We start from the raw sequence: 22338 nt of genomic DNA, 5'->3' as shown, positions 1-22338 counted from the left end.
TGTGCTTGATGGTAGTTAATGTGAATTTGTGTGAATGCATCAATATGGTGCATGTTATCTCAGCTTGCAGAGCTTGGATTCTTTAAATTAGTTTACCAAAAATGTAAATATTGCAGAATATACAGACTCGTGCTATATAACGATGCACCATTTCATGCTGAATAAACTAAATTATTAATGTATCTTAAATAGAAGACTATCTTTAGATAGATTTTTACTCCAAAAGCATTTTATTTAAAGTAAATTCAATTTTATTAACCCTGGTAGCTGAACAGCATTTCAAAGATTTTGGGAGGTAAAATGTGTGCGTATCCAGTCAATAAAATATCATAAGGAAATTTTAACCCATCTTACCAAAGAGTGCATAGTACCACTAAATTTGTCCATCCATAAGGACTGCTCCATAGAAGCTATGGTTTATACACTGCACTGGTCTGAAACCACATATGCCATTTGGAATAAATGGCTCCATAATAAGCTGGATGTGTACTTAATCCAGCCGTTCTGGATGTACATTTGGCTACAAGGATAGAGCACAAAGGAATGATTCATGGCTCTGCCCACATTGCCCACAGGTTATGCTGTTTCCAAAACTACAGTACACATGAAGTAGATTGAAAGTAATCTTTCATTGGGAGCAAATATACGAATGCTAGCATTGTAAATAACCACCAAGGTAACATCGACTTTCTGATTGTAGTTGCATAGGGATGCCCTGTGCCCCACAAGTAACCTTGCTGGATAATTGGTTTGGGCTTGGCGATTGGTTGTTTAGGCATAAACAGGGGCCCTTCTCCCCATACCTAGATACAGGTTTACTGTAATTGGTTAGAGGGGGGTCGGTAATAGTTTTTTTTTTTTTTGTAATTTCTAGTAGTTTCCCATGCCTTTTTTAAAAAAAACCCTTTTCTGTAACTTGCTGTCCATAACAAGTCTTTATGCATTTCAGTGCCAGAGTTTGCCAAGATTAAGACATGGCCAAGCTGTGAGATAAATGGAATGGTGTTTGTATGGTATCACTGTGACCGTATTGAGCCCACTTGGACCATCCCTGAACAGGAGGAAATCACCAGTAAGAAGTGGGTGTACAGGGGGCGCACGGAGCACCATGTTAATGCACACATAGAGGTAAGAATTGGGCCTATTGTACATAAGCTTCTGTGTTGGATATGTGGCTATCGTGTGCATGTTCACTCATGTTACCTGTGCTTTTCAAAGCCGAACTTCTTTGAAATTACATTTACTTGGAAATGTATTTGTACTATTGGGTAGCAGTTGATTCAGTAATGCTTCTCTCTCCTAGTAAGGCTTTTGTTTTACAGTGGAACATCTTTCCAATAGCACTACAACCCATTGTGGGTCTCGACCTGCTACAGGAGGTTTTTTTTTTTGGCTTATAACCACCCCTGCCTTCCAATGCACATTCTATAATTGCGGTTTCCCAAATCTTCCAGGGCAGAACAAGATGTGCACCTTTCAGCCTTGATAGTGGGGGTTGTCCTCTCTCATCCTAGTTCCTTCCTCTTTATGGACAGGGAAAAGGCCTGGGGTACATCCAGTTTTCAGTGTCTGGAAAGGGTCAGTACTTCATAGGGATGTACCTGACCTGGAACTATATGTCCCTGTGTCCTATACAGTGCATCTGGAAAGTAATTCACAGCGCTTCACTTTTTTCCACATTTTGTTAGCCTTATTCCAAAATGGGTTAAATTCATTCTTCAAAATTCTACAAACGATAACCCATAATGGCAATGTGAAAAAAGTTTGTTTGAAATCTTTAAAAATTACATGTACTTAAGTATTCACAGCCTATGCTCAATACTTTTTTGAAGCACCTTTGGCACCAATTACAGCCTCAAGCCATTTTGAGTATGATGGTACAAGCTTGGCACACCTATTTTTGAGCAGTTTCTCCCATTCTTTGCAGGACCTCTTGAGCTCCATCAGGTTGGATGGGGAGTGTCGGTGCACAGCCGTTTTTTTGTTTTCAGAGATGTTTATTCATGTTCAAGTCTGGGCTCTGGCTGGGCCACTCATGGACATTCAGAGTTGTCCTGTACCCACTCCTTTGTTATCTTGGCTGTGAGCTTATGGTAGTTGTCCTGTTGGAAGATGAATCTTTGCCCTAGTCTGAGGTTCACAATGCTCTGGAGCAGGTTTCTTTTTTTTTATCAAGGATGTCTCTGTACATTGCTGCATTCATCTTTCCCGTGATCCTGACTAGTCTCCCAGTTCCTGCTGCTGAAAAAACACCCCCACATCATGCTGCCACCACCGGGCTTCACTGTAGGGATGGTATTGGCCAGGTGATGAGCGGTGCCTGGCTTCCTCCAGAGATCACACTTGCCATTCAGGCCAAAGAGTTCAATCTTTCATCAGACCGGAGAATTTGGTTTCTCATGGTAAGTTCTTCAGATGCCTTTTGGCAAACTCCAGACGGGCTGTCATGTGACTTACTGAGGAATGGCTTCTGTCTGGCCACTCTACCACCATACAGGCCTGATTGGTGGAGTGCTGCAGAGATGGTTGTTCTTCTGGAAGGTTCTCCTCTCTCCACAGAAACACTGGAGCTCTGTCAGTGACCATCCTGTTCCTGGTCACCTCTCTAAGGCCCTGATCACTCTAGCCAGGTGGCCCGCTCTAGGAAGAGTCCTGGTGGTTCCAAACTTCTTCCATTTACAGATGGAGGCCACTGTGCTCATTGGGACCTTCAATGCTGCAGAAATTTTTCTGTACCCTTCCCCAGATCTGTGCCTCGATACAATCCTGTCTCGGAGGGCCGCAGACAAATCCTTGGACTTCATGGCTTTGTGCTCTGACATGCACGGTTAACTGTGGGATCTTGTATAGACAGGTGTGTGCCTTTCCAAATCATGTCCAATCAACTGAAAATTACCACAGGTGGACAAGTTGTAGAAACATCTCAAGGATGATCGGTGGAAACAGGATGCAACTGAGCTCCATTTTGAGTGTCATGGCAAAGGCTGAGTACTTCTGTACATGTGATTTTTTTTTTTTATAAATTTGCATAGATTTCAAACCAACTTTTCACGCTGTCATTATGGAGTACTGTTTGTAGTATTTTGAGGAAAATAATGAATTTGATCAATTTTGGAATAAGTCTGTAACCTGAAATGTAGAAAAAGTAAAGCACTGTGAATACTTTCCGGATGCACTGTATGCCCAGCAGTGCCAAGTCTGGGTTGGGTAACATTGCTGCAGCTTCTGGGTACTGGGCTGCCAAAGTGCAGGGATAAGAGGGCCAGCACTGGCAGGACCTCGTGGGGAAGAAAGTTCCTACCCTGTACAAATCTGTGCAGCTACAGTGGACGCAATGCACCGCTGAGTTCTCTGCCTCTTTTCAGGTGCTGAGTTTTTTGGCCTCTTGATTGGCTGGTATAGTGATGCTACTCTGCACATGTGCACGGTAGTCCCTCATTCTGGCACAGATGGTATATGTCGGGAGTGCACAGCTCAGTGTGCATTCAGAATACTGCGAGCAGGCAGGTGTTAAACATTGCATGTCTCTTCTGCAACAAAGGGCTGCCTGCTTGCAGTTTTTCTATACCTTTTTGTTCTGCTTTAATGTAATTTTAAGCTTTGGATAATGGGATAGGTAAAATTTAACAGGTTAACATCTACCCGTGATGCCAGGGGGTAGGTGTCACTGAGAAGAGAAGGCTCTGACCACTATAAAAACATTGTTCAGTTCTAACCCTTCCCTACTCTAGTCATTCTTTGTTGGAAAGCTCCCTAATAGAGACAGATGGTAAAACCCAAATCCCGACAGAGGTGCTAACCCTTGATGCTCTTTGCAAATAGCTTTGTTTAGTGGTGCTTTAGGAATTTCTGTTCTATGCAATTTTGGAAGTTGAAATCTCATTGATGGCCATGGGCTGTACAGACATTCTACTTTTAAAGTGATGTTAAAGGCAGATTAAAATAACAAACTAACCTTGTCATACTTATCTGCTCTATGGAGTGGTTTTGCACAGAGCAGCCCAAATCTTCCTCTTCTCGGGTCCCCGCTGGTGCTCCGGGCCCCTCCCGCCTGTCGGGTGCTTACTCCCAAGACTCCCTGCTGTGTCTCCACTTACACATGGCATGGAGTGAGTCTTGGCCCCTCCCCTGCTCTCTCCTCATTGGCTCGCTGACTGTAAAAGGTCAGTAGCAGTAGCCAATTGCTCCTGTTGCTGTCTCAGCCAATGGGAATGGAGAGCCGCTGCTCTCGTGCACATCCTGGATCAAGATGGGACTTGGGTAAGTATTTGGGTGGGGGCAATGCTGCACAGTTTTTTTTTTTTTTTTTTTGCATAGAATGCAAGAAGGTAAACTGAGCCTTTGCAACCACATTCTAGGGGAAATCCTCTGAAAAGTTGCAAAATTAGAGCAGTTGCAACCTAGAAGCTTTTGTGTGAAAAAAAAAAATATATATATAAAATTTTTGTGTAGACCTGCCTCTATCTACCAATATAACACTATAAGCAGAACAAAGCCTTTAAAAAGAGAATTATGGAATTAATGCATATTTATACTTAACCTAGGTGGATGCAGCATCGGCATCTATCCCCCTGCGCCTCTGCTCTGAGAACCGAACGATCAAACACCGCCAATCGCTCAGTTCTGACAGCTTCTCGAGCAGAGAGCGAATGAGTGTCAGTCACAGCTCTCGGCTCTGCCTCCTTCTTGCTCATTGGAGCACTGGGCTGTGGAGGGGCGAGGAGCGGCCAGCTTAGGCTCTCAGCGCCTCACTGAGAGGCTGAGCCTGGTGTTAGTCCAGGCACCTGGCAAATCCCGACTTAGTGTAGTGGTCATGACGTGGTGCCTGGACCGACATCAGCAGAGAGCGGACTTCAGCACGCTCTCTACTGAAAACGGGTCACAGGAGTGCAGAACGATCTGCACTCCTGTGATCCATAGGAGCTGTACAGCCAAATGAGCTTTGGCTGTACATCTCCTTTAAACGTGTGCATTAGGGTTTGTCAAACATGCCATTCCCACTATTGAGCAAATCAACCCTTCCATTGACACTTCCTTTCACCAATGAAAGCTGAATTAAGTAGTGTTCATTTTGCTAAAGAATGAGGAAGTCTCTGTGGGTATGTGGTGTGAATTGAGGGACTTGTTACCCTCTATGTACTTGCAAGAATGCTTTCTATATATGAGTAACATGCGGGCAGGCCTGTTTTTCCTGCTGCTTAGTGTGATTTGTGAGGAGGGTCCTGATTTGGGTTACTCAAACTTCTAGAAAGTTTGCTTTTGACATAGCAGTTTTGTCAGGTGGAGACTGGCCAACCAGACAGCATTGACAGACAAAGGCTTGCAGCTTTTGAGGCGTACTCATCAGGCAGATTTTTTTTGCTGAAACTAGTTTCTAGGTCTCCTGTAAAAAATTTTGCCTGAAAGTCTGGCTTGTAGTGTACATTATAGAGCACTCCTCCATGTGTCCTACTACAGCCTACCTTTCAGAATAGGAATATAGACGTTGCCACTACCAACATTGTTTTTAATGATGCAGGCTCTGGCTTCATCCTTTCTTCAGTGACCTGGAACCAATATACGCTATTGTCTGCATACTGGGATCAATGATTTAGTAGTCTATACAAGTGATTGTACACCTCAGACATGGAATAGAAACAAAGCATATCCCTCTATAGTGTATACAGCCGTGGCCAAAAGTTTTGAGAATAGCACAAATGTTGCACTGCCCCCTTAAGGAATGCTGGATTTTTACACTTCGGGTCCCCCTGGGTTATCGTTACCAACCTTGACATTCACAGTCTCACTTTACTTCTTGGCTCAGTCAATAATTAGTCCAGGGGTATGTTTTGTTTATTTTATAAATCGGGGATGGGAGAAGGGAATAGTGGGATACTCCAGATTAACTATGCACAAAGTTTGGAGGACATTTATCGGTTGATACAGCCACGCTGTTGATCCATCTTGCCACTTAGGTGGATTTAGGATTAAGTCTCTTTCCAGATGACTTGATAAACTAAAGATATCTTCGGGACACTTTCCTGGTATCCTCTTTCTTGACCACTGACACTTGTCCATTGACACGATTCCCTGTACTCACGATACTGGTTTTCTAGGGTCTCCAATGTCTCCCCCCCTCAGTCAGCTTTCCTGGACCTCTGGGTTCAGCTCCGTTCCTACTGGCCCTCAGGATGACTTCCTGATGCCATGTGCCACTGCTACAGAGGAGGAGGCAGCCGCCACACTCCCTCCAGGACTCTGCTCACCAGCCAAAGACCCCGCAGCACATGTGCTCCTGGCTTTTATACAGTATCCTAGAATGCACTGAGACAACCATTCTCTGCCAATCACCAGGACTGTATCAAAGCCTATGTATCCATTGGTCAGGTTTCCTTCCACTGTCCAACATGCCTCCATATTGGACCAGTGTGAAACACTCTCTAGACTCGATGAATCGCATACTGAGCAGACCTCACTCACAGATCCTGCTCTCTGGTAGGCAGAAATAAATATAGATTTGCCTGCTGCCCCTCTGATAGGCAGACAGAGCCAAAAACGATACTCTCTCACTAACAACTACCTAGTAGGGTGCTACACAAATATTAATTTTCACAAAGTCTGTTTTTAGACCTTTTTGTCAGATGTTACTATGATATAATGAAGTATAATTACAAGCATTTAATAAGTGTCAAAGGCTTTTATTAACAATTACATTAAGATTATGCAAAGAGCCAATATTTGCAGTGTTGACCCTCCTTTTTAAGACCTCTGCAGTTCGCCCTGGCATGCGGTCAGTCAACTTCTGGACCATATCCTGAACTGATGGCAGCCCATTCTTGCATAATCAATGCTTGGAGTTTGTCAGAATTTGTGGGGTTTTTTTTTGGATCACTCGCCGCTTGAGGATTAACCACAAATTCTCAATGGGATTAAGGTCTGGGAAGTTTTCTGGCCATGGACCCAATTTTCTAGATGTTTGTTTCACAATCACTTTTGCCACCAAACTGTTCTTGGATGGTTGGGGGAAGTTGTTTTTGTACCATTCTTGATGGCTGTGGCAAAAGTGTGAGTGAGCCCTCTCCCTTGACTGAGAAGCAACCCCACACATGAATGGTCTTAGGATACTTTACTTTTGGCATGACACAGGACTGATGGTAGCCCTTACTTTTTTTCTTCTCCGGACAAGGTTTTTTCTGGATGCCCCAAACAGAGGATCCATTAGAGAAAATGACTTTACCCCACTGCTCAGCAGTCAAATCCCTGTACCTTTGCAGAATATCAGTCCAAAGCCAAAAACTGGCTTCTTTGCTGCCCTTAACACCAAGCCAGCCTCCAAAAGTCTTCTCACTGTGCGTGCAGATGCACTCATACCTGCCTGCTGCCATTTCTGAACAATCTCTGCAATGGTGGTGCCCCGATCTCGCAGCTGAATCAACTGTAGGAGATGGTCCTGGTGCTTGCTGGACTTGAGTGCCCTGTGGCCTTCGTCACAACAATTAAACCTCTTTGAAGTTCTTGATGATCCGATAAAATGGTTGATTTAGGTGCAATCTTGGTATCCGCAGCAGTATCCTTGCCTGTGAATCCCTTTTTGTGCAAAGCAATGACTGCACATTTCCTTGCTGGAAACCATGGTTAAGAGGAAGAACAATGATTTCAAGCACCACCCTCCTTTTAAAGCTTCCAGTCTGTTATTCTGTCAGCATTAGTGATTTCCAGCCTTGTCCTCGTCATGTCTTACACCTGTGTTAGCGAGAGATTTACGAACATGTCAGCTGGTCCTTTTATGCAGTGGAAACGTTTTTTTGGATAAAGTTAATTTTCATGGCAAAGAGGGACTTTTTAAATGCAATTCATCTGATGACTCTTCATAACATTCTGGAGTATATGCAAATTGCCATCATAAAAACTGAAGCAGCAGATTTTGTGAAAATTATTGGTCATTCTCAAAACTTATGGCTGTACTTGTCCTAATCCAGAGCACTGAGTGTCATTTCTATCTGCTGCCTCCTTCCACTGCTATCTGTCAGTCATTTAACCTCCCTGGCGGTATTCCCGAGTGTGGCTCGGGGTTAACTTTCAGTACCAAAAGCGGTAACCCCGAGCCACACTAGGGATTACCCCAGAATGTTACTCACCTTCCCTGCCATCCCTCGCTGTCCTCCCCGGCGTCCTCGCACTCTCTCCTTGCTTTGTGCAAGGCCGATTGCCGGCACTTGCCTTCCGGTTCCCTCCCTGCGAGCATTGCGACGCAGGGGGAGGTAACTGGCGGCAAATTCAAAAGTGTAAATACACAAATGACATCATACAAAGCTGTGATCCTAACGGATTACACTGTATCATGCCATTTCACCACAGGACTGCACCTGGTGATTTTTCCAGTGCCCTGCCTGTGCTTTTTCAGTGCTTTGTGCCTGCAAAATTTTGAACGACCATGGTGCTAAAAAAGCATTCTTTTTGCGCAAAAGCGCTTTTAGACAGACTGGAAGACAGCGAAACGGAGTTACTTGAAGAACTGAGCGATAGCGATTTGTGGGAAAACTCGTCATCCGGTCTGGAAAGTGACGACAGCGAAGATTCTGTTGTCTCTTTCTGGCACATAGCTTGTGGAATTTGGGAAGTATATCAAATGATTCTTTGATAGAGCAAGAAACATCAGAATCATAGCTGTCGTCACTTTCCGTACCTGATGACAAATTTTCCCACGAATCGCTATCGCTCAGTTCTTCAAGTAACTGTTTCGCTGTCGCTGTTTTCCAGTTCGTCCAAAAAAGCTATTGCGCAAAAAGAATGCTTTTTGGACGCCATATTCGTTCTCAATTTTCCAGGCACAAAACTGGAAAAGTCACCAGGTGAAATCCTGTGGCGAAATGGCATTATACAGTGTAATCCGTTAGGATCACAACGTTGTATCATGTCATTTAGTGTATTTACATTTTTTAAATTGCTGCCGGTTCCACCCCCCTGCGTCGCCACACTCGCAGGGAAGGGAATCGGAAGACAGGTGCCGGCATCGGTCGAGCACACAGCGGGAGGATGGTGGGGGATCGCAGGAGAAGGTGAGTTAAAATGTAAAACCGATTTCCATGCAAAAGAATGTACCGCTTTTAGCACAGAAATCTGGACATGATCAGACCGCCAGGGAGGTTAAGACAAAAACTGGGAAATGGCTTTCTCGTGCTTTCTAAAAGTCAGCACACTTTGCATGTATTTTTCTCAAGGGAATATCCACTGTAGGGAAATGATGGGATCTCCACAAAGTGAGAGTAAATCGTAGTTGCTGGAACTGGGGGTCCCCATTTCAAGTTTTTTTCAAATAGAAGATTTTAGCTTTTCCATCACCTTCTGTTCTGGTGAAAATGGTCTCTAGAATAAATGGGTGAACCACAGAAGTGTGGACAGAAACCTGAAGTGGGTTTTAACCATTCCCAAACCTACCCAGAATAGATGCAGTTTAAAGTGGTTCTAAAGACAGAAGGTTTTTTACTTGGATGCAACTCCTGACCGGGTAGAGTGATGGGAAAAGGCTATTTCTAGTATACAATATATCAGGGATATGCAAACTCTGGCCCTCAGATGTTGCAGAACTACAAGTCCCATGAGTCATAGCAAGACTGACAGCCACAAGCATGACACCCAGAGGCATAGGCATGATGGGACTAGTTTTGCAACAGCTGGAGGGCCACAGTTTGCGTATCCCTGCTATATATATGTAAGTTTGTAGCCTTAGGAACTGAGCCTTTGGAACTGAACGTGGTTGTAAAGGCTGAATGTTTTTTACCTTCATGCATTCAGTTACCCCCTCAGCCCCCTAATACCTGAGCCCCATCTCGATCCAGCGATGTACGAGAGTAGTGGCTCTATCCTCATTGACTCACATAGCGGTGGGAGCCATTGGCTCTTGCTGCTGTAAATCACAGCAGCCAGTGAGCTAATGAGGAGAGAACAGGGGTGGGACAGAGCCACACCCTGTGTGTGAATGGGCAATGTCCATTGACAGGAGCGCGACTAGGGAGCAAGCTTGCTCGACTGCCCCCTTAGCAAGATGCTTGCTATTGGGGGCACTTGACAGGGAGGAGGAGCCAGGACCAGTGGCAGGGGACCCAAAAAGGAGGATCAGGACTGCTCTGTGCAAAACCATTGCAGAGAGCAGGTAAGTAACCTGTTTAAAAAAAACAAAACAAAAAACTTTTGAATCGCTTAAGGTGTTGCAAATTGTTTAAGTACATACAAACCCATACAACAATAGTAATCTGGTTCAGCTCACCAATCCTTAAATGTGGTGGCTGCATTCGTTTTCTTTAGGCTTTCACCTGGTGATTCTGCCTTAATTATACAGTGCCTTGAAAAAGTATTCATACCACTTGAAATTTTCCACATTTTGTCATATTGCAACCAAAAACGTAAATGTACTTTATTGGGCTTTTTAGTGATAGACCAACACAAAGTGGCACATAATTGCGAAGTGGAAGGAAAATGATAAATGGTTTTCAACATTTTTACAAATATGGGAACAGTGTAGTGTGCATTTGTATTCAGCCCCCCTGAGTCAATACTTTGTTGAACCACCTTTTGCTGCAATTACAGCTGCAAGTCTTTTTGGGGATGTCTCTACCAGCTTTGCACATCTAGAGAGTGACATTTGTGCCCATTCCTCTTTGCAAAATAGCTCAAGCTCTGTCGGATTGGATGGAGACTGTCTGAGAACAGCAATTTTCAATTCTTGCCACAGATTCTCAATTGGATTTAGGTCTGGACTTTGACTGGGCCATTCTAACACATGAATATGCTTTGATCTAAACCATTCCATTGTAGCTCTGAGCCTCTGGCTGTATGTTTAGGGTCGTTGTCCTGCTGAAAGGTGAACCTCTCCCCCAGTCTCAAGTCTTGCAGACTCTTAACAGGTTTTGTGCTAAGATTTCACAATTTGGCTCCATGTATCTTCCCATCAACTCTGACCAGCTTCCCTGTCGAAGAAAAACATCCCCACAACAGGAAGCTGCCACCACCATGTTTCATGGTTGGGATGGTGTGTTCAGGGTAATGTGCAGTGTTCGTTTTCTGCCACACATAACCTTTTGCTTTTAGACCAAAAAGTTCAATTTTGGTCTCATCTGACCACAGCCCTTTCTTACTCATGTTTGCTGTGTTCCCCACATGGCTCCTCGCAAACAGGACTTCTAATTGGTTTCTTTCAACAATGGCTTTGTTCTTGCCACTCTTCTATAAAGGTCAGATTTGTGGCATGCACGACTAATATTTGTCCTGTGGACAGATTCTCCCAGCTAAGCTGTGGCTCTCGGCATCTCCTCCAGAGTTACCATGGGCCTCTTGGCGGCTTCTGATTATTGCTCTCCTTGCCAGGCCTGTCAATTTAGTTGGACAACCTTGTATTGGTAGGTTTGCAGTTGTCATACTCTTTCCATTCTCAGATGATGGATTGAACAGTGCTCCACGAGATGTTCAAAGCTTGGGTTATTTTTTTTTTATAACCTAACTCTGCTTAAAACTTCTCTACAACTTTATCCCTGCCCTGTCTGGTGATAGTGAGTTCCTTGGCCTTCATGATGCGGTTTGTTCACTAGGGTTCTCCAACCACCCTCTGAGGGCTTCACCGAACAGCTGTATTTGAACTGAGATTAAATTACACACAGTTGGACTCTATTTAATTAGGTTACTTCTGAAAGAAATTGGTTCCACTAGATTTTAGTTAGGGGTATCAGAGTAGAGGGGGCTGAATACAAATGCACGCCACGCTTTTCATATATTTTTGAAAAACATTTATCATTTTCCTTTCACTTCACAATTATGTGCCACTTTGTGTTGGTCTATCACAAAAAATCCCAATAAAATACATTTGTTTTTGGTTGTAACATGATAAAATGTGGAAAATTTTAAGGGATATAAATACTTTGTCAAGGCACCGTACATCCTGTCCTAGTGTGACAACTCATACTGTACTGTATTTATGGAGGAGCAGTGTTTTCACCCCAATTTGTTCATTACAGGAAATACCAGAGAACGCAGCGGACATTGCACATCTTGATTTTCTGCATGAGCCGAGCGTCCTGGGTGGGATTGACTTACGATACACAAAGTCGAAGCTGTGGGAATTTTTTAAACACACGTGGAAGGTAAGACTATTTAACCTGGTCTTCACTTCTGAAAGACCTGCCTATTCTAAGTCCGTGATTAAAAAAAAAATCTTTATGCAGTCCTATGAATGCTATTACAAAACTGTACACTAGTCAGATTTAAAAAAATTGGATTTTTGACTTACTGTAAAATCCATTTCTCTGATGTTCATTGACGAACACGGCTCTTTTCTGCTTGACTTCGTGCCCCCTACAGGAGTAGGACACTAGGCAGAAAAGAACTTGACTACGCCTACGGGCAGTCCCAGGGGGTATACTCCCACTCTCCGCTATAGGTACTCAGTTTAGTTACAAGCAGTGTCAAGAAAAAAAAAAAAACTCAACTCCATAGAGGGTTGGGTGCTGTGTCCATCAATGAACATCAGAGAAATGGATTTTACGGTAAGTCAAAAATCCCATTTTCTCTTTCGTTCACTGACACACAGCTTCAAGTCTTCAGACCATTGGGGCTTATGCTCTTGCTCACTAGGAGTAGGACTAGGTGGAAACCTTTTTGGTTACGCCCCTGGGGCAGAGGGTATACCATCGCTCCCTCCTGTATGATCCCAGTTTTTTCGGTCTAGTCAGGAGTAAGGACCTGACTTTCTGCTGGGATCTGCGGTCCTGGCATTTTTTCCTATTTTAAAATGGAATTTTTTACCTTTTCTTATGATTTTGTACCTGTGAGAACTACAATCAACAGCCGGACTGAGCGACGAACTGGATATTCTAGATCCTTACAGTCTTCCCAGTCTGGCCTGCGAGCGCGACCCAGCTATTAGCTCCGTGCTAGGTTGGCCACGACATAGCCCCACTGGACCGGGGCTTACCAGCGAGTGAAACCCCTCACGATATCGCATAGCCCTGGTCACATAAGTCACGACCAGAGTCGCAGCGTACCTCAGGCCGCAGCACCCCCATTCCATAATGGTGCAGTGGACCTCTGGGAGTGGCGCCCACCTGGTGACCATAGTATGGTGAGTAGCACGCCCTGTGGTGTTCCTCCTCCTTGCGGGGTTCTCCCTTAAATTGGTCCCGTCATCTGTCCCTGGTCCCCCCCCCCCCCACCTGGCCCCTGTTGGGGGTTATGGGTGAAATTGGGTAGGGGGGCTGCAAGGTGTTGGGTTGGAGGAGTGGTGGGTGATTCCTCTGTCGGCCCCTGTAGGGAGTGTCTGATTCTGGCTGCTGCGGGGGGGGGGTCCCCTCCTGGGGTCTGTAAACGTTTTCCCTGGGGTCCAGGGTCTCGTGCAGCGCCGCCATTTTTCTGGTGTCTCTGTATTCCCAGTTCGGCGGCCATGTTTCTGTAGTTCAGCGGCCATGTTTCTAGTATCCCCACAGAGTTGCATTGGCGGCCATTTTCCTGTAGTCTGAGGCAGTGCTGAGGCTGTGGGGGCCTCTAGTGTCAGGTCAGCGTTTCCTCTTTACAGCAGTGTAGCAGATCGTTTTGGTGCTTTCCATCTTGGATGGTGAGTCTCTGGGGTTTATATGTCCTTCCTCTGTATACTGCCCTGTGGGTGCGCTGATTCTTGTGGTGCCTCAGAGGTGCACGGGGAGGGGGCCTCCCGTTGCAGGATCTGTTGGCACAAGGAGTTATTGTGCCGTTTTCAGAGTCGTAACGTTTCCAAATCTGTTCCCAAGAAGGAAGGCAAGGCTCGTCCGATCTTGGCTCTCAAGGCTCTGAACCGTTTTGAGCGGTTTCAGAAATTTCGGATGGACTCCATCCGCACAGTAGTAGCTTTCCTTCATCAAGGAGATCTGGTGGCTTCTATCAATCTCAAGGACGCTTACCTTCATATTCCAATATATGTCGGGCATCAGTGTTTTCTTTTTGCAAGGAGGACTTTCAATTCATGGCGTTACCCTTTGGTCTCACCTCAGCTCCTCAAGTGTTCACAAAGGTTTTGGCCCCAGTTCTGGCCTTGTTACGGCAGAAGGGGATCACGGTACTGGGTTACCTGGACAATCTGCTTCTGCGTGCAGTCTTCCTCGGCTCTAGAAGTGGAGTTGCGGGTTACAGTGCGAACTCTACAGGAGTTCGAGTGGACACTGAAATTTCAGAAATTGGCACTGTCTCATTCCACAAAGCTGGACTACTTGGGTCTGACGCTGGACTAGCGTCAACCCAGGTGTTTCTTCCTCAGACAAAACTGCTGAAGCTAAAGGAGGCTGTTCGGCTCCTGTTGTCCAACCATCAATCATCACTCAGGACTTTCATGCAAGTGCTGGGTCTGATGGTCTCCACCATCGAGGAGGTTCCGTTTGCGCAGTTCCAAACCAGACCTTTGCAAAGGGAGATTCTGATCAAATGGAACAAGGATCTGCTCTCATTGGACAATCTGATTCTGTTGAGTCGGGGTTCGAGGGAGTCTCTATGGTGGGCTCCGCTCCCTGGCCCTTCGTCTAGGAAAATCTTTTCTTCCCCTGTATTGGACTGTAATCACCACAGATGCCAGTCTGTCTGGATGGGGAGGTGTCTTGGGAGTGTGTTCGGCCCAAGGTGTCTGGACTCTGGAGGAGACCAGGTTGCCAATCGACAATCTGTCCAGTTCTGGTCGCCAGTCCTCAGAAGGGATGTATTAGAGCTTGAGAGAGAGTACAGAGAAGGGCAACAAAACTTATTAGGGGATTAAAGGACCTTAATTACGAAGAGCGTTTAGAAGCGCTTGATTTATTCTCCCTGGAGAAGAGTCGCCTGAGAGGGGACATGATAGCGATTTACAAATACCTCAACTGTGATCTAAGCATAGAAAAAAAACGATTCAGTCGCAAGGAATGCATGAGGACACGAGGCCATACAATGCGTTTAGAGAAGAGATTTAACCTAAGGCAACGCAGGGGGTTCTTTACTGTAAGGGCTACAAGACTGGAATTCTCTGCCACAAATGGTAGTAACTGCGTGGAGTATGGCTACTTTTAAAAGACTCTTGGACGTACATCTCAAGGATCAAAACCTTCAGGGGTATGGGAAATGAATACGTCCACACACACACCTACACAGGTTTAACTGGATGGACTATTGTCTTCAACCTCAACTACTATGTAACATCCTGGAAATTCAAGCAATCAGACTTTCTCTCTCTCAGTGGATGGATCGTTTGCAGGGGCGCCCTGTGCGGATACAATCAGACAATGCTATGGCTGAGGCATATGTCAATCATCAAGGAGGCATAAAGAGTGCCCTAGCTCCCCGGGAAGTGGCCGGCATCTTGAGGTGGGCAGAACGATATGTTCCAGCCCTCTCTGCTGTGCACATTCCAGGGGTGAATTGGCAAGTGGACTATCTCAGTCGGCAGATGTTGGATTTGGGAGAATGGTCTCTTCACCCAGAGGTTTTTCATCAACTGTCTTCGGTGGGGGACCCCCAATGTGGACTTGCTGGCTTCCCTTCTCAACAGGAAGGTACAGAGGTTCGTGTCAAGGTTTCGGGATCCTCTGGCCGACGCGGCGGATACTCTGGTGGCCCCTGGGGTCAGTATTGTCTGATTTATGCCTTTCCTCCAATACAACGTCTGTTGAGATTGCTGCGCAGAATCGAGGTAGAAGGAATTCCAGTCATTCTGGTGGCACCTATCTGGCCTCGCCGGTCTTTTAAAGTAGGCCTGGTAAGGCTGGTAGCAGATATCCCTTGGAAACTTCCTCTCAGGGGATATCCTCTGTCTCAGGGAACAATCTTATATCCTGCTTTATGGTCCTTGGCTTTAACGGCGCTTTACGGTCGCGGCAATTAAGTCAGGTGCTGAAAGACAGAGGGCTGTCGGAGTCAGTGATTCCTACGTTGTTGAAGGCTAGGACATCTGCTTCCAGGAAGGTTTATCATAGTTTGGAAGGCGTATATTAATTGGAGTCTCGGGGGGGGGGGTTTTCTGTGTCTCACCTGTTGGGAGTTTCTCCAACTGGGTGTAGATCGACGTTTAGCTCTGGGCACCATCAAGGGCCAGATTTCCACCTTGGCTATTATTTCCAAAGGTCGTTGGCGGCAAAGTCTTTGGTTCACACTTTTGTGCAGATAGTTCGCCATCTGGCTCCACCAGTGCGATCCCTGGTTCCTGCGTGGGATCTGTTTTGGTTCTGTGCTTCAAAGGTCTCCCTTTTGAAAATATTCAAGAAATTCCTCTGCTCACTCTGTCGCAGAAGGTGGCTTTCTTAGTAGCTATTACTTCCGCACATTGCGTGTCATAGCTGGCTGCGTTGTCCTGTCGGTCACCTTACTTGGTGATTCATAGGGACAAAGTGGTGGTGTGACCCTGTCAGTCGTTCCTAAGGTTGTCTCTGGGTTTCATTTGACTGAAGACATTGTGCTATCGTCCCTATGTCCTAAGAGACAGTGGTGCAGGCCTAGTCCATTAAGGGTCAGGTTACTCCTTTCCCTGTGAAAGCGCATTCTATGAGTACGCTTAGTGCCTCCTGGGCCTTCTGTCATTAGGCGTCAGTGGTTCAGGTGTGCAAGGCGGCTACTTGGTCATCTGTACAGACATTCACAAAATGTTATAAGGTGGATGTATTTGCGTCTTCAGATGCAGTGCTTGGCCGCAAAGTTTTGCAGGCTGCGGAGGTTTCCGCTTCTTGAGGGTGAAGATTTTTTTCTGGTGGTGAGCTCCAGTTGTTCCTAGTTGAGCTCCTGTTACCTGGTTGGCTATGTTTAGCCTTGTTGGTAATTCTGCGTTTGCTGTGTTTTTTTTCCCACCCTTCATGTTGACACTGCTTTGGGACATCCCAATGGTCTGAAGACTTTAAAGCTGTCAGTGAACGAAAGAGAACTGGATTTTTGTCTTACTGTAAAATCCTTTTGTCTGAGGTTCACTGACAAACACAGCACCCGCCCCCTCTGGGGTTGAGTTATTATTCTGACACTGCTTGTTACAAACTGGGGTCCTACAGCAGGAAGTGATGGTATACCCTCTGGGACTTCCCCAGGGGCGTAACCAAAAAGGTTTCTGCCTAGTCCTACTCCTAGAGTGCAAGAGCATAAGCCTAATGGTCTGAAGACTTGAAGCTATGTCTGTCAGTGAACCTCAGAGAAAAGGATTTTACGGTAAGACAAAAATCCAGTTTTCTCTTTTGTTCATTGACGGACACAGCGCCTCATCTTCTTGACTACGTAGGACGTCCCAAAGCAGTGTCAAACATAACAGCAAGAAAAAAATACTTCCCAAGGCTAAACATGGCCAAGCAGGTAACATGGAGCTTAACCATATTTGCATAGGGGTATGTGAGATGATTACAGCCACACACACCTACACAGGTTGAACTGGATGGACTATTGTCTTTATTCAACCTCACCTACTATGTAACTATGTAACCATAAAACAACTGGAGCTCACCTGAAAAAAATTTTATTTAAAAAGAAAAAGTTGCCAGGACCAGAGATCCCAGCAAGGAACTAGGTCCTTACTCCTGACTAGGCAGAGAAAAACTGAGTACCTATAGCAGACAGTGGGAGTATACCCCCTGGAACTTCCCCATAGGTGTAGTCAAGTTTTCTGCCAAGTGCCCTACTCCTGTAGGGGGCAGTATAACCCATGTAGTCAAAAAGATGAGGATCTGTCCTTCAATGAACGAAAGATAAATATCTGTTTATGGTCCTCCCATAGCTGTAGGCCATTTTAGCACTGAGTGTACCAACACTTTTATATTTTACAGTTTCATCCTGTCCTCTAGGACAGAGCATCTGTTAGAACAAGCACTCTAGCAGAGATGCAGCTGGGCACAGCACTGGATCGATTGAGGACTCGGGTAAACCTTTTAGGGAGGCGGAGGAGCAAGGAAAGCTATAAAACATTTTTTATCTTAATGCAGGGAATGCATTCAGCTAAATATTTTTGCTTTTGAACCAGTGGTTCTAAAGGCAGATTTTTCCCTTATTGCATTCTATGCATTAAGATAAAAAACCTGTGTGCAGCAGCCCCACTAATACCTGAGCCCCATCTTGATCCAGCGATGTACACTAGTACCTCAGCTGTCAATCGGTCAGCTAGCCAATGAGGAGAGAGGGGGAGGCAGGGCTGAACCATGGCTCCATGCCTAAATGGACACAGTGAGCTGTGGCTCGGGCCCCCCCATAGCAAGCTGCTTGCTGTGGGGGCACCTGACAGGAGAGAGGGGCCGGCGAGGGACCAGAGGTGGAGGATCTGGGCTGCTCTGCACAAAACCACTACACAGAGCAGGTAAGTATAACATGTTTTTATAGAAAAAAAGTTTAGTAAGAACAAGTGTGACTTTTTGCTATTGTGGTGCTTTTTAATCTTACAAACCATAATGTAATCTAATGTTGAGGCAGTGTATCAATTTTCTTTCCTGTGCCTTCAGGTTCAGTGGGAGTCAGAGCCAGCCCCCAACAAGCATTGTTCTAAAATGACGCTCAAACATTCCTCTCTGCTTTTTGGGAGACGTTTCTCGCTGCTTGATCTAGATGTTGTTGCTCGTCAAGTAAGTGGTTCTGGTCATCTGCGTAAGAATGTATAGAAGCTTCCTCCATTATGATGTGTATGTATTGGATCATTAGTAACCCCTAGAGGAGGATCACTTGGCTGACACAGAGTTATACATTTTGAGTAAGGTGTGCTGAAAAAGTTTGATGGCAGATACTTCATATTATATGCGTCCCATGACTCAGCTTATTTAAAATTAAAAAAATAATTCTGGAGGTTTCCTTTTGTCGTAATAGCTGAAGATTTTACTTCTGAAATGCAAAGAGCATCTTCAGATTAGTTGCTTAAAATTGTGAGCAGTCAGATTTTTTTTGTTTTAAAGCAGTTCAGATTGGGTGGTGATGGTTACTGGTGTACATTAGGTTTGCTGTTTGCATTGCATCTTGTGAGAGTTCATCTTGTACTCCCTGCTCATATAATGTCTTCTCTCTTCAGGTTGGACCTGGAATAGTGTTTTTGACCTTTAAACATTCCTTCCTGGGCCAAGGTGTAATTCTGCATTGCGTCACCCCTGTGGAGCCTCTCCTGCAGAAAGTGTCACACAGCATTTACTACCAAAAGAATATCCCCAGGATCATCCCTAGATTTATTCTGATGGCGGAGTGCACCCAGGTGGGTATTTGGTTCCAACCCGGCAGGAAAGGGTGATACTACAATGGCCAGGAGGAGGAGGTTTCTGGAATGAGTGTATGAAGGAGGTATATAATTATATATCAAGAAATAAAGATAAAAATAAAGATAAGAATTTGGAGACACAGAATGAAGCAATGTCTTTCCATCACATAAAACCCCTTTTATACTTACCTGCTCTATGTAATGGTTTTGCATAGAGCAACCCCGATCCTCCTCCTCCTCCTGTTTGGGATCCACACCAGTGCTCTGGGCTCCTCTTCAAGTGCCCCCATAGCATGCTTGTTCCCCATCTGCCGAAAGGATTATAGCCGGATGGAAACTGACAGGCAACCCATTTCCATCCAACCGCACCATAGAGAAGAGTAAGCGGTGTCTGCTCTGCATAGCAGACACGGACCTGTCAATCCACCTGCTCATCAGGGAGCAGCAGACAGATTCTAAAAAAAAAAGCCAGCTAGCTGTCAAATCACTACAGCAGCCATCGGGAGGAACTACAGTGCCTGGCGAGGGATGGTAACCTGACAAACCAAAAGTGTCATAAAGCAGGGGTGTTCCTAGCTCTGCAAGAACAGTGATTTCACTTGCCCCCCACCAGAGGGAAGCTTTCAACCTCTTCTATTACAGGGGACAACTGGCTGAAATGCTTTACTTCTCATTCACACTGTCCATTGAACTGCATTCTTCTGCACACCACTGCACGGGTATGATATGAACAGAACACACAAATGTCTTCAATGCGCTCTGTTCATACTATACCTGTGCGTGGTGTGCAGAAAAATGCAGCTCATCAGACATGTGAAAAAACCCAAAGACAGGGTTCCTTTAAAGAGTGTGCCTATCACACAAGCTTAAAATGATATGCCAGGGTTGTTATTATGTACACCAACTATGTACAGAACACCTCCAAGTTGCCATACTGCATTGAATTTTACTGAAAATTGTAACAGCGGTTTATTGAAAGGCATTTTTTTAATTAACCTTAAACTAGAACATGGCTATTTTTTTTCTTTTTTTTAATATAGGAAAGCATGGGAAGTTGTCAGTGTGCGTTCTGGCAGGGAGCCGTGCAATGCACATTTTTCAGCACATTACACTGTCCATTTCTTAACTTTATTTTCACGTGTCACAGAGCAGCATAGTGTGTTGCAGTTCAGGGATATTCGGTGCCAATTGTTCTCTAAGCAAACGTTGGGTGGCCTGCTTTTATCCAGTGCAAAAAACCGCAGGTCCCTGCAGAGAGTGTGCATACACCCTACTGGGCATTATCTGAAGATCAAGACAGTACTTTGTGTAACACATAATGTAACTAGTCTGAAAATCCTGTAACTGTTTTTATGGTACAGTATATTAGACCAACCAGGACCTGAATGTCCAAATGATTGCTGCTCCCTGCGATTTCCCAGGGTTCACATTCAGTTAAAAAATGTTTGCATGAAATGTAAGCACATTTGGTTTTTATCTCATTAATAGTCTAGTTTCACATTAATGCGTGTATTGTTTTTAGAACCGTATGGTGTATTTGCCAACCGGATGGGTGCAGCATAAATGGCACACAGAGCATTTACAGTGGGGAAAATTTATTTGATCCCCTGCCGATTTTGTAGGTTTGCCCACTTTCAAATACATTTTTATCACCGATATATTTTAAATGATCGAGACAGAATATCAACCAAAAATCCAGAAAAAAAAAACACATAAAGCAAATTATATAAATTTAGTTGCAGTTCAGGGAGTAAAATAAGTGTTTGATCCCCTACCAACCAACAACAATTCTGGCTCCCACAGACTTGCTACAGTATGTGATGCACAGATTAGTCCTGTTAATTTAAGAAGGTGCGCCTGACAACTTATGTGTACTGTATAAGAAAACTAGGGGGGGGGGGGGGTGGATGCGTGGTGCGCCACAAAGGACACCCAGCAGCACAAACACAAGATTGTTTAAATGGGGCCCAAACAAAATTAGGTCTGTGCGATCACTATTTCTATCTTTAAATTTTCTCTTTATGGCAGTTTGAACGGGATGTGATGGTCTGGAACAACAAGAAATACATCAGCAAGCCACTACTTGTTAAAGAGGACTCTGCCATTGCCAAACACCGCCGGTGGTACTCCCAGTTCTATAGTGACAACAGTCCTAGGCTTACTTTCCAAGAAGATGGGTTGGACTGGTGAAAAAATTGAACTTTCCATGCTCCCATTAGTTCTCATATGCAAACCTGTTTTTTTTATACCAAAGACTTTATCATAAAATATTTGTAATCAATAAGAACTGTAAATGAAATGTGAAATATTTATTTTTTTACATAAGGCTTTTTGACTTTTTTTCCCTTTTTGGAATGCTCAGACCTGGTCATGGGTGGAGGTTCCAGTCTGTGCCTAAAGTTGATGTGGTGTTTTTGCCAGAATCAGTATTTGTAGATGAATGGCATCGAAAGGGTGCATTTTTACTCACTTTGTTTTCATATTTCAAGAAAAGAATCCAAAAGTTTAAGAATCTTGATGTGAAACTTTAGACTGCTTCTCCAGAAAGGTTAAGAGTGTCCTGCTTCAGAGGACTATCTCTTAAAGACACAAGTCCTTTACCAATTTCTGTACTGTATGTGACAGAATGTGTCCTGCTTTGAGATTGGTTACTGGAAGCTACCATTCACAGAACAGCAAGCCATTACCTCAATAGCAGTATGGAAATGATTGTGGTGCAATTTGTTCCTTTTTAAGAAAGGTTTGGCTAGAAGCAAGAGCAATGTGCATTGGAATGGTGGCGGTACTATAATCACTAAAATATTGAAACACCAGGATTAAAGAGCTGGTTATTTCTATACAATTTCTGGGAACCTTTACAGGGGGCCAAGGGAACAGCCACTTTAGATCCCTTTTTTGCATCCTACATGTTTTTGGATATGAATTCTGAGTACTTAAAGCTTGACCGACTTCAGCATGGTTTCCGCTAAAGAAAGTGCCTCCTTTTGAATAATTTGTTTTTGGATTCATTCCTTTTTTGGTAACGAACATGCTTTGTTGCACTGCACTGCACTTACGGATACCATTTTACTGGTGGCACTGCACTTACGGATAACATTTTACTGGTGGCACTGCACTTATGGATACCATTTTACTGGTGGCCCTGACTAAAAAGAACCCTTGATCTCTGCACTTTAAGACTG

General features: G+C 44.6%; 1 protein-coding gene across 1 annotated transcript in view; it reads left to right on the top strand.

The window, feature by feature from the left end:
* Nucleotides 1-21493, top strand: part of LOC309560301 (cholesterol 7-desaturase nvd-like) — a 48697-nt gene extending 27204 nt beyond the window's left edge. Inside the window, exons 3-7 of the mRNA XM_082263915.1 lie at nt 950-1128; nt 11988-12113; nt 18420-18539; nt 18977-19153; nt 21185-21493. Coding sequence (XP_082120041.1) covers nt 950-1128; nt 11988-12113; nt 18420-18539; nt 18977-19153; nt 21185-21346 — 764 coding nt within the window. The 3' untranslated portion in view covers nt 21347-21493. The remainder of the gene's footprint in view (nt 1-949; nt 1129-11987; nt 12114-18419; nt 18540-18976; nt 19154-21184) is intronic.
* The last annotated feature ends 845 nt before the right edge of the window (nt 21494-22338 follow it).

Source organism: Pelophylax lessonae (genome assembly GCF_965119305.1).
Source record: "Pelophylax lessonae genome assembly, chromosome: 7".
In the NCBI taxonomy this organism is placed as follows: domain Eukaryota; kingdom Metazoa; phylum Chordata; class Amphibia; order Anura; family Ranidae; genus Pelophylax; species Pelophylax lessonae.
This window is presented reverse-complemented; position numbering and strand designations above follow the sequence as displayed.